The sequence below is a fragment of the Miscanthus floridulus genome, chromosome 1 (assembly GCF_019320115.1).
Source record: "Miscanthus floridulus cultivar M001 chromosome 1, ASM1932011v1, whole genome shotgun sequence".
Lineage (NCBI taxonomy): Eukaryota > Viridiplantae > Streptophyta > Magnoliopsida > Poales > Poaceae > Miscanthus > Miscanthus floridulus.
Genome location: NC_089580.1, coordinates 79478663 through 79491558, shown reverse-complemented (window position 1 = coordinate 79491558; position 12896 = coordinate 79478663). Strand labels below are relative to the sequence as shown.

Here is a 12896-nt window from a genome sequence, read left to right as displayed (position 1 = left end):
GCCGCACGTAATAAAGAATGCACGCCGTCAATGAACTCTTGTGAGCGGCGATCAGCATTATACATCCAATGACGGCTCATCTGCATTACATGACATAAATATCATATTAAAACCTAGATCATAATTAATTATTTATACAACATGCGTGCCACCACAAAAGATACAAATTTATGAAAGCATCGCTACAATGTAGACAATCCCAACTACCACTAAAAGAACTAAAGCTAAAATACATTTCAGGAGCACAAGGATTTCGCGACCAATCTCAACTAAAACAGACAGATCCCCCGATTGTGCAACATCTTTGGGCTTCTTCGGCTGGATCACTGCCTCATTAGCCGCCGTATCTGCCTGTTGTGCAAGATATTTTTGCACGAGTTCAACATACTCTTCCTCCCAGTAGAAGCCTGAACATCGTCCACTGCCATCCCACTGAAATTAAAACAAAAAACTAGAACTTTAATCACAACCATCATGAAAATAGGTATAAACTAAACATAATCATTAAATACGATAAAATAACTCACATTGCGATCCGGACACTTGTAGAAGATACGATCCTTGTTGGGACCCTCCTTCTTCACTCGGTACTCCATCACAATCTTCATCTCATCACGACACTTGCCGCATGGAATGAGAGGAAGGCCCGGCCTAAGTCGCTTTGGAAACCCATGAGAGGCCGAGGACCCGGAAGCAGTTGCCATCTACTCTCTATACTCATTTTTTAATACACTATAAATTTCTTCTTTTATAAACAAATAAAATTAACAAACTATAAAATTATCTAGATCTCTAAACAATGATATTTTTAATGGTCATTGTGTTCTCGTCTTTTACTGCGGCAGGTAAGTAATTCATATGATATTTCCGCAAATTAACAGAAGAATGGGAATGTACACACATAACAGACTACTACGACGATATCGGGACGTGTGAATAAATAACCATCCGTACTAGTTGACCTTGCTTACGTGATCATCTCGGCGAGCATTTCTCCACCGGACAGCACCGTACTTGGTCAAGGAAGAGCTCCGATTCTATGAGGAAGGGAACACGGTCTCCCATGACCGTTGTCGCTCTCCCTCGTAGAATCAAAGCTCCTCCTTGATGTCCGTTACCGCTCGACAGAGAACATGCTTGCCGAGCTGAACACGGTCCGCAAGTTCAACTAGTACGGATTTTCTATAATTTTCTAACTATTTTCTAAGTTTTTATTTATATATACTACGTTTAGGTACGGTGATTGACAGACTACTACGACGATATCGGGACATGTGAATAAATAACCATCCGTACTAGTTGACCTTGCTTACGTGATCAGCTCGGTGAGGATTTCTCCACCGAATGGCACCGTACTTGGTCAAGGAAGAGCTCCGATTCTACGAGGAAGGGAACACGGTCTTCCACGACCGTTATCGCTCTCCCTCGTAGAATCAAAGCTCCTCCTTGACGTCCGTTACCGCTCGGCAGAGAACATCCTCGCCGACCTGAACACGGTCCGCAAGTTCAACTAGTAAGGATTTGCTATAATTTTCTAACTATTTTCTAACTTTATATTTATATATACTTTAACCTTCTTTCATGTAAATATGCAAGCTTAAAGTGATTTTGAGCTCAAATTGCTTACAAATGAAAAAAAACCACAATAAAGAACCATAAATATATATAGTGAATAAAATGGCATAAGAAAATGGTAAAAAATGAGAGTATGAGATTGGTAACCTTTACAACTGAAGAATCGACGGAGGAATCGAAGAATGGATGGAGGAACAATGGAGGGAGGGAGGAAGCAAGAACACTACTGCAGTGAGCTTCAAAATGTGCTGAGCTCGGGCTCGGGGAGGAAGGAGGAGACGGCCGATTTATAAAGGGAGAACATTTAGTCCCGGTTGATAGATCCAATCGGGACTAAAGGTAACTTTCCAACCCCGGGCGCAGCCACGACCCGGGAGTAGACCTTTACTCCCGGTTGGAGCCACAAACCGGGAGTAAAAGTATACCTTTAGTCCCGGTTGGTGGCTCCAACCGGGACTAAAGGTCCCTGCCACCTCTGTCTGGCGCAGTAGCCGTTGGGCAGGGACCTTTAGTCCCGGTTGGAGCCACCAACCGGGACTAAAGGTATTTCTAGTCCCGGGGGCAAAAAATTCCGGGACTAGAGCCCATTTTGGCCGAGGATCAAAGGTCTGTTCTCTACTAGTGATGGTTAATGATGGCGGCCTTTTTGCTGGTTACCTGCCAAACATTTGCAGTTGACAGATATTACTAGCGTGCACAAGGGTGAGAAGATGCAAGTGGGAAAGATTCGATAACTACTGGCATGCTAAATCACAAACACAAGAATTACATTGCATCAAGGTGTAAAATTCACTTCAGTACAGAAATGAGAAATTCCAATACCTCCTTGAAATCCAGTTCTACATAAAGGTGTGGAGCCATCCCTTCATCCTTGGGGTGGGGAAAAAACAAGAACAAAAATGGAATGTATCAGTTGAATCAACACAAATTAGATCTATGTACTAAGGGATAATAATTGAATTAAAGGACTAACTCGCTATCCGCTAATCATCCACACAAGAGATAGTTCAGTTGACAACGAATTGGTAACTGCAGCATACCTCTTGCTTACCTTTATACTTGATTTCTTACACAGAAAAATAAAAATGGAACATTTCTATAGCACTGTATATCCCCTTGCCGCAAGGAGGGACTTTCACATCAAAATTGGAGTGACAAGCTACCCCAGTTCATCTTCCTAACAAGAGAACCGTGCATCGTGTTACATGCTTATCAGCCTGGCTCAAGTGCTTTCTAGTTCCTACGCCGATTCATTGCAACCAAAAGTATATAATTATCGACGAGAAAATTGCTATTATAAGACGCGAAATAATGCGCTTCGTTATTATAGGACTCCAATCGCCGACTTCGCTAAAACGATACTTGAAACGTTGACACTTTGTTTTAGATGATATTTGATCATTTTAATTACTTTTCTCATTTTAAATACATGTATTTTGCCATAGGGGACCGTATTGCCCTTGCGCGTGGGCTGGCTGGCTGCTGCTACAGCCGCCGCCTGGCCTGGGCAGGCTGGCTGGCTGCTGCCTAGCGCGCGACGAGCACCTGCGGCGGCCTACGCGCTAGCGGGGTGGCGCCGAGCGCGCCATGCCGAAGAGCGCGACGAGCACCCGCGACGGTACGCGCTCGTTGCCGCTCTTCCTCCTCGTCGTGGCCACAAACTCGTCTCGCTTGACTCCGACGATGGCGCTTTCGATGGTGACTCTGACGAGGAGAAGGTGGCGGTGCAGCTCGCCGCACAGCGCCGGCAAGCTCTGGCTGAGAGCCTGAACGCGGCTGAGCCGAAGCCGCCGCGTGCTCCGTGCCCTGCCCTGCTGTTAGCTTGATGACAGCATCATGACATCGTGTCTATGTCTTATACTTCCTTTTTCCTCTTGAAATATAAAACCAAAAATACATAAATACCTTTACTCATCCTCATCACCACGGCCAATGCTCGTCACTACGTTTCGTTTCATCTTCGACTGACGCACCGCTCGGAGCCGCCGACGCACCTAGGGCCTCCGACGCCGCCTGGTTCGTAGTACTCCATCTTAGATCCTCCTCATTTACATCAGTAGGCTAGTCTCGACGAATCCGTGGGAGCTAATCGGTAGGCACATCAGATACAACTCGAGATCGTGTAAGAAAATCAGTTTTTTAGGTCAGATGCGCAACAAATTCCCAAGCCGAATGCGCGCACCTGCCGCTCTTGGATTACGCTGCCCTTGTTCCAAGATTTTTTTTCTTTTCCTGCTGGGATAGTCTGTTGATGGGTGATATGTATTGGACTAGGGATACAATGCTTAATATCTAAACTCATCTGTAATTTGTCTTCAGGCGTTGGCCGGCCCTGCCATGGCCGCGCCGGCAGCAGAAGGCGTGGACGCGGCAGTAGAAGGTCCAGCAAAAGGTCTGGACGAGCCGGCAGAAGACATGTCCACTGCTCTAGCTCTAGCGAGATTGCTGCTTCCAATTGTTTCTCTTCTGGCAGCAGAGTGCAACCTTCCTGTTCTTGAAGTGCAAAGGTATATATGCTTGTATGCTTTCTGTTTGTTTTTTTACCACGATAGTAATACATATTAGTTAAAGTTGTCACTTGTTTAGGTCCCAAGTAGATCATGTGGAAAATATGAAAAGAGTTGATTGGGATACGATACAAATAGTGGAGACACATAATGACGAAGGTACTGGTATTATCAGACCCTGTTTCCAATAGTGTTCCAAATCACGTACTGGTATTATCAGACAGCCTTGTGATATGCTACTCCCAAAATAATGCCACCTCAAATCTTGGGAACAACAGGTGCTCTACCTTGATTTCACTTGTAATTCATTTGTTAGTTTCAACACATTTCACTTGTTTCATCGCTATCTGTTTGGTACTTTGGTCACCACTTAGCAGAATGTTATCTATTGCTGTACAGTACTATGGTGCGTACTCTAGAAAAGAGATCTTAACTCAATCGGCAACTGCTTTTCGTTGAACAGAAACTTTACTACACATCTGCCACAGTAAAAAGTGAAATTAATGAAACAGCTGTAAGTGAAGAAATTCCATCACAATTTGTCCACACATATGCAACGTGATAATTACATGATCATGTAAGAAACAAGGAAAATCAGGATGGAGAGACGAGACAAATTAAGGCATCAGGGCAGCGACAGAATAAATAGAGGGTAATAGTCTCATCTCGCTATCCGACAGTGAGGGCAGAGTTGTTGACGGACAGTGGGTCCAAGAGTGACATTTCCTCTTGGGCTAGCTCCTTGTCTTCTTTGTCTGTCAAAACAAAACAAAGTCACTTGTCAATGATCTAGATTAACATTATTGCACCGCGTTCCATTCACTTGACAAGGGTGGTGAACTCGATTTCTTGAAGCTGGCATGCATACCACGCTAAACCCACACAGATCAAGTTGAAAAGCGAATAAAGAGCAATCGTTGTCAAATTAATCTGTCCAATAAACTGATAAAGGGTTGTCCACCGTAAATTTTGGGCCTTTACACAATGCGTACAGTTCTTTATGTCATGTCGTCCTGTAGTTTGCATTAGGAGCATGCCACTACTAGGCAAATAATATAAGAGTTAAATGCATGAGCGATCCTTAAACTTGTCTAGAAAAACCACCTAGACTATGCCAGCATTTTATCTGACGTGGCGTTGCTACTCTGGCGGTGAAATATGCAGAGCGCCAGAGCCCCTTAGGCTGTCCGCACCACTGCCCGGTAAAATGGCCGGTACGCTAGCAGTGGCGTAGCGCCTGCAACGCGCGTGCTAGCGTACCGGCCGGGTCTACCACCGCTACAGACAGTGCAGACGAGGGAGGCACGCTAAACACTGTAGCACACTGTAGCGGAGAGAGAGTTGATGAGAGAGAGAAAGGGGAAGGGAGGGGAATAAAATATGGAATAGTAGGTATAGAGTACGGGATAGAAATAACACGGGTATGAAAAAAATGGATATAAAGTAGAGAATCTCGATGACTAAGATAGATTATTTCTTTTAAGAGAAGAAAATAGAGGTGAAGGAGTGCGGATAGACTTACAAACTCCGGTCCCCAGACCTGCACCCCTGCTCCGGTGTCCGGCCCGTCCCTCCTCCTGGGCTACGACCGCGACTGCACGCACCATCAACAACGCTACGGTGAGCACTGAGCACCGAGCACCAGCCTTGCAGGCACGTACACGACGGCCTCCAGCTGACGGAGCAGCGTGGCTTCCCGACGCGGTGTACTCCTTCACGGGGCTGGAGGTGCGGGGCCAGCTGAGCAAGAAGAGAGGCGTGCTGCTCCGGTGCGTGTCCTCCCGGCCGGCAGCATGCATCTAGTCGCCGCCGTACGTATGGGCACGGGCGCGTACGGCGTCCCAGCGTCCATCCGTCCTGATGACACAGCTGTACTTGTAGCCGGTGCAGTGCGAGGATGTCCGCTCTGATGACGCGGCGGCCCTCACGAGCACCACAGACACCGCGGTGGCCGCGGCGAGCGCGGATGCGGACAACAGGAAGACGCTCTCAGCGCCGCGCGTTCCTCGCTGTATGCTAGGGATTGGTGGGCTGGCGCAGGCGAGGCTCGCCACCTGTTCGACGCATTGCCACTGAGGAGGAGCACACATCGGGTGTGACCCACTGACCCCGACGTAGCTTGGGCCGCGTTCGCGCGCGGCGCATGGTGGCGGCATGGGCACTCCCGGACGCTGTGACGTGGACCGCGGTGCATGCCTATGGCTTTTTGAAGGGCGTCGTCCATGGCTACCTGTTCGTCATCAACTCATTGAGTCATTGGTGTGCATGTAGGGCAAACTTGGAGAGATGGAGGAGGAGGCCGAGAAGGTTTTCTGGGATGCCAGGGCGAAGAACCCCTCTTCGTCTTCTGAGCACACAGGGCAGGCGGACTGGCGGGAGAGCGCACCGAGCTTGCATGGCGGCATGCGGGAGTAAGCGGGCAGGGACATGCAGCAGGCGAGCGTCCGGGCTGGTGAGCACAGCGAGCACGCGGTCCCCTCTTCGCCTTAGCGCTGAATTTCTCCTCTTCTTCCTCCTCGTCGAAGCTCCACACCGGGTTGAACAGCACGACCGCCTTGGGTTCCAGCGCCGCGGCGGCAGCCTTCACCTGCTCCACCTGCGCCGCCCCCGTCGCCAGGAACACCACGCGTGCGCCGTCGCCGTGCCCCCCTGGTTCTCGAACTCGCTCAGGGCCACGGACACTCGGACAGCGCGATGTCCCCGAGGAGGTAGAAGAGGAGGAGCAGCCAGAGCGCCGCCAGCGCGGCAGATGGAGCGGCTCCTGCGCTGCCCCCTTGGAGAGACGTACAAAGCCGATGGTGCACAGATGATGGGATGGAACACCTTGCTGAAAACTTCCTAGCACATTTTGGGGATAAGGAGCTTATATGGAGCTGATTTTTGTCAGCAGAGCCAACAGAGTACGTTTGTTATGGAAGAAGCTAGACAGCTGACCTGCGTATTCCTGTCATTGCAGATATCTCAGCAAGTAAACAAAACTAAGAAGCCATCCTGACATCATAATTCATATATACCAAAATGAGTATTCCGTGCACATGGATGAAACTAAGGAAGCATCCTCAGCAAGGGGGGAAAAGAACATATACCTTCAGGTCATGGTAAATTAAATGCGAATTAATAAGACTTTGGCATGAAACAAAATGCAAGAAGTCTTTGGAAAGCAACAAATGCAAGTAGAGCAAGGAAGAAGAGTCATGTGCATATTCAGATTGATCGAACATATTACCATCCAAGATCCATGACTAGTCTATGGAATCCTATAGGCTAGTATCGCAGCAGATTGTGCGAGAAGAGAACTAGCGGAGGGGTGGGAACTAGGACAACGCACTAGTTCACTAATCATCGGGAGACAGGAGTACAAACCCTAGGAAATAGGAGGTGATAGGAATGACAGGTGGAGCGCGCGCGGGGGGGGCGGGGGGCGGCGGTTGGCTGGCGGCGTCGTCACCGCCGCCGCCGCCGCCTCGCGCAATCACTTCGCGGACGGAACGGGGAAGGCACTGCCCGGGGAAAACGCGCGGATTGGAGACGCCCTCTCCCTCGAAGTGGGCTTCTAGTTCACTAATCATTAGGACGATGAAGTGGGCTTTTAAACGCAAATGCGCGGATTGGATTGACGCTTCCACACACGGCCTAATTGGTTGTGGAATTGCGGGCGGGCCGAAGGGGCTCGCGTGTCCTTTGGATTTATTTACTTAGAATATCACAAGTCCTTCAAACGTCTTGCCATGATTTTAAAAACAAAAGTCTAGTCTATGTTTAACGTCTTGCCATGATTTTAAAAACAATATTCACTTGGCTAGAAGGAAGCCCATTACACTTCAAGATAGTGCATAATAAATTTAGTCTGAAATATGTGATTCATGTGCAGCGGAGTTTCGAGCTTCTCAAAAGCACTACGTATTGGTCACGGCAACAAAGGGTAACTCGGATATAGGCATGATCTCCACTTCTGCAGGAGCATTCCAATCCATCATCCATGAACATACAACAGGTGAATAAAGCACTATAAATGCGTCAATTAGTTCTGTCACTAATAATGAAAAATAATATTTTGGAAGCACATTTCAAAGAGCACTTGAATTGGTAGGTAAAGCCATCCAAATGAATGATCTGTAGAGGCATAAACCAGTGAACATAAGCACATTGATCGAACAAATGAGCTGCAAAAACATAAGTACCAACACAATGGTGTGTGATAAAAGTAATTAGTACTAATCTTATAATACTGTGCAATCTCAAGCATATTGTCCTACGTGTAAACAATACTTTTATGCTAAAGTTGTGTGAGTCAATGGAAATCATCACACAAACTCGCATGCCAGAAGCTTAGTAAAGTGAAAATCGGTCAACTGTCACCTTACCACGAATCAATTAAGAATCTCAAGCATATTCACGCTTCCCTAGCCATCCTAGATCCTTTCAGTATGTTCCAAAGCAACCAAGCAAGGTAAGACGATAATTGACATGTCTAGTGCTAAATGTTGTGCCCACTAGAGTATTGCTAGAGTATATTCTAGAGCCGACCGAGTTGGGCAAGACGACTTGGAGCTAACAGCATAGATGGCCCAATGCTAAGGATTTGCTGATAGGATTTAGATGGCTAGAGAGGGGGGGGGGGGGGGGGGGGGGGAATTGCTTATAAAAATTTTCCTACAAACTTTTAGAACACTAGTGCAAAGGTGATTAATAAAATAGCAAGCCCAATTAGCCACTACTTGCACTAGCTCTAATTTCACCCAAAGCAAGGCCCTAAACAAGTCTAGTAGTTTTTTTTATCTCTACTCTAGAGCACAACACCACACAAATACCTACTTACTTCACAAGCTAACTAGAGAGTTACAAAAGGAGTAACTGACAACTAGTTACAACTACAACTAAAGCTACTCTAAGGTAGCTAGCTATCGCTATAAGCAACTACCACACAAGATATGAAAGAAAACAACAACAACTGTGAAGCATTAATCTCAGTGCCATCGTTTTGTGTAATCACTAGACGAAATTTTGACTATCACTGGATTTCTTGTAAAAGCTCTTATCATAGTTAAGTTGCCTCCGGAACCACAGAATCAATCTTTTATCTTCACCGAAGCTTTCTCCTGCCATCACTAGTTTATTTGACGAGCAGGACTTACGTCTATTTCTTTAGGAAAATTCACAAGTGATCCCTAAACTTGCATGGCAATGTCATCTAGGTCCCAAACTCTGGGTTAGTGTTCGCCTCAACGAGTTGCCGCTAAACGGTGGAAACTTGTTTTGTTTGGGGGGGGGGGGGGGGGTGTTAAACGGAAATTAAATGGTTGACCGTCTAAACAATAAAAAACAGGGGTAAATGGTCTAAACGTTGTAAACGGAACGGAGGTAAACGGTATTAAACAAGCTAAACGACTGTTTAAACAGACGTTTAGGTGAACACCAGGTAAATTCAGTTAAATTTTATATGCATAAATTTGTATACTTAAGTTTATTATATTCATAAATATGTATACTTGATTTCTTACATGCATAAATATGTATATTTGATTCTTTTTGCGGCATAAACATATACACATACTAAAATAATTGATATGTACTTGCATAAATATGTATAAATGCTAGGATAATTGATTTTACATCAATAAATATACATTTTGGGTAATATTGTGTAAAACCATTTAGATCGTTTAACTCCATTTAAACACCGTCTAAACGGCCTAAACGCTAAAGGGTGACACTGCTCTTTGTTTTAATACTTGAGTCCTCGAATTTTGTATCGCGATGTCATCTGGGTCCCCAAACTCTGTAACTTTGATACTAGGGTATAAAACCTTTAGGTTGTGAGGGGTGGTGTATAAATATTTCCCAAAAAAACATTGAACAACAAAAACTTATATGTAGAAGTTTACTTGTAAGTTATGTTTGTCAGCAAATTTATGCTAGAAATGCTATATTGAGGAATTGTTATGAAAAATTTGTATGTTGGATAACTATGAACAAAAGTTGGGTTTCAGATGTCATATAGAAAAGTTATCATGATAAGTTTATATAAACAAATGTCAAAAAATACATTGAAAAACTATGATTAGAAATCACTAAAATATTATACATAATAGTTGTGAGTATAACTTTGTAATTTTTTAAAATAGAAAGTTGTGGAAACAATTTTTTTCTAGAAAAGAAAAGTTATGGGTGTTCCATCGTTATCACTGGATTAGAACACTAACGTGTGAGATGAATTAAGCACAGCTCAGTTGGTTAGGTTTCTTGTGGTAGAACGTGCTCACTCAGATTTAAGTTTGGCCTCCACGACTTTATTCGGATGCTTGAACTTTCTTGTCATGTGATGACTTCATAAATTTTGAAATTTGAAAACACTAATTAGTGAGATGGGATATAAAGAGCGATTTGTATTAAAATAATTGAAAATGACGATTTAGAAAGCGCAGTTCAGTAAAAACTGTTAGAGATGGTATGCACGTGCCCACGCACGCGTAGCAACTGGAGCGCGCGCCGGGCATCTCGAGATGTGGCCGTAGCGCCAACGCCACATGAAGCTAGCGCACTGCGCACCAGCGGAAAAGGCCAGACCGAAATAAAAAGGGAAGGGAGCCTACCGAATCGGACGCAAGCTAAGCCCACCGGTCCACCACCCATCCATCACCCTCTCTCGTTTATTTTGCGCCATCTTCCTCGCCTCCTCCACAACAAGTCCACCTCCCGACTCCACCAAAATCCCAAACCCTAGCGCCCCCGGCTCAGATCCCTCCACCTTCGGCCCTTCAGCGCGGTAGGCAGCATGCGGATCCGCAAGAGCGCCTCCCGCCTCCTAGGCTCTGCCTACTCCGCCTCCGCTGCCCCGCCCGTTGGTGCGGCGCCTGCGTTCGACCTGCTGCCGCCGCCAGCGCCGGCGGCGCATCTGGCTCCGTGCTCCGCGACCGGCTTCTCGGGCCCCTCTGCTTCCTCTGCGGAGCCCTGCGAGCTCAGCCGCTCGCCATGGGACCTCATCGCCGAGCTCTCCCTCTCCGACCCACAGGTCAGCGCCTCCGCTCCCCACCCCCTCCTCCTCACTCTCTCCTCTCAGTTCCGCACTTCGGGTGGCTCTGCGCTCCATGCGCCGCAAACTCGCTGGTTTGATGAGAGTCGCAGCAGCAGCAGCAGCAGCTTTCCCTGTCGCTGTGTTCGGTTCGTCTATGTTGCTAGGGTTGGCCGGCGGGTCCAAATAGCCGTCCAGCAGGCTGTTTCGGCTGGAGATACTCGCCTGGCTAGTGTTTAGGAGCGGTTAGCTACTCTTCCTTCGTGCTAATTTCGGGACCGCGGCGCGCCTAGGTTTGGATTCGCTGGGGCGGCGGCCGGGGTCGAGCCCTAGATCCGCGCCCCCATTTCGTCCCGCCTGCGGTTTGGGAATCCGTCTGTGCGTGCTTTTGTTTCGATTAATTAACTTGTCTGGGTGTTTCATTGAATTAGGTGGAGGATGACATCGTGGATAAGTACTTCGTCCATGTCACGACCCGCTCGAGCTGGCTCTTCTCAGCCACCATGCCAGCCGCCTCCTCCACCAAGAAGAAGAACCTGCAGGCTGCAGCTGGTGGGGATAGCACGAAGCTGCGCCGTGACACTGTGAAGAAGCCTGCTGCAATGAGTAAGGAGAAGGAGGGCGAGGCCAATAAGAAGGCAAAGGTCAAGAAAGAGGAGGGGCAGAATGCGGGAGCAGCACGGGTCTGGTTGTGCAAGAAGAACGACGGCAAACGGTGGCACTGCAACCGACCAGTGAGCCAACCCGACACCCTCTGTGAGTACCATTTCGTGCAGAAGCGCTCCTACTTAAACCCCGATTTCGAGTTCCCCTCTGTGGCAAAATTGGAGGAGGCAGCGCCAGTGCCGGTGCCGGTGCCGGTGCCGGTGCCAGCAGCTGCCTCCAAGTCCTCCACACGCAACAAGCCGAGGAAGAAGAAGCCTGGCAGTGACCTCAGTGCGACTGAGGGCTTCTACTACTATGCTGGGTTCGGCCCATTCCGGTCCAAGAGGCAGTGTAGAAGCGGCGGCATGAACGGACCTCCTGTGCCTGCAAAGCAAGAAGAAGATGAGGATCACGCGAAAGATGATGCTTCTCCGAGTCAGCAGCAGGCTGAAGTTGATGAGGGTCATGATGATACCAATCAGACTGCGACTGCAGCCTGCGGTGATGCATCTAGCTGCGAAGATGACACAGCAGGGATTGCTGGCGTCGATGAGGGGAGCAGCAGCGATGACGACTTTGATGGACTTGGTATCTCTGGCCACAGCATGAATGGAAATGGTGATCCCAAAGCTAGCAATGGTGATGGCAAGAGGAAGATCCCGTGGAAGCGGTGGAGGAAGCCCGTGAAGGCGCGGTCGCTCAAGTCCTTGATGTAAGCACCTACATATGTGCTCTCGCATCGGCGACGTAGAAGAAATGCTAGCAGGTATACCTTGGCTTAATTAGTCGATCTGTTCTGGTTTTGTTGTTGTCCGGTTGTACAAGATGTTTGACTTTTGCATTATCCTTTTTTTCGATTCGATGGTTACTCTGCCGTGTTGAGGCGTTCTGTGCTTCTTCCTTTGTTGTTGCGTTTGGGATGAATGAACTGATGATACATATATGCTATGCCTGGTGAGTGATGGAGATTGCATATTTTGCGTGTGGAGTGTGTGGACTCTCGAATCAGCGCTCCTTTGGAGGCAAAAGCACAACAGTTGGCCTGTTACAGCGCTTACAATTGCTTCTCAACGGATTTCGTATATACGTAGTAAGTTGCTGGTACATCGGTCGCGTACCCACTACGCCGGAATCAGTTTAGTATAGTCGCTGCGTGC

The 12896-nt window shown here is 47.5% G+C and overlaps 1 protein-coding gene across 1 annotated transcript; it reads left to right on the top strand.

Moving 5' to 3' along the window:
- Positions 1-10703: 10703 nt before the first annotated feature.
- On the top strand, positions 10704-12700 carry LOC136487869 (uncharacterized). The gene is made up of 2 exons (XM_066484978.1): positions 10704-11094; positions 11526-12700. The coding sequence occupies exons 1-2, from the start codon at positions 10858-10860 to the stop codon at positions 12453-12455; spliced, it is 1167 nt and encodes a 388-aa protein (XP_066341075.1). The 5' UTR covers positions 10704-10857; the 3' UTR covers positions 12456-12700.
- Positions 12701-12896: the final 196 nt, after the last annotated feature.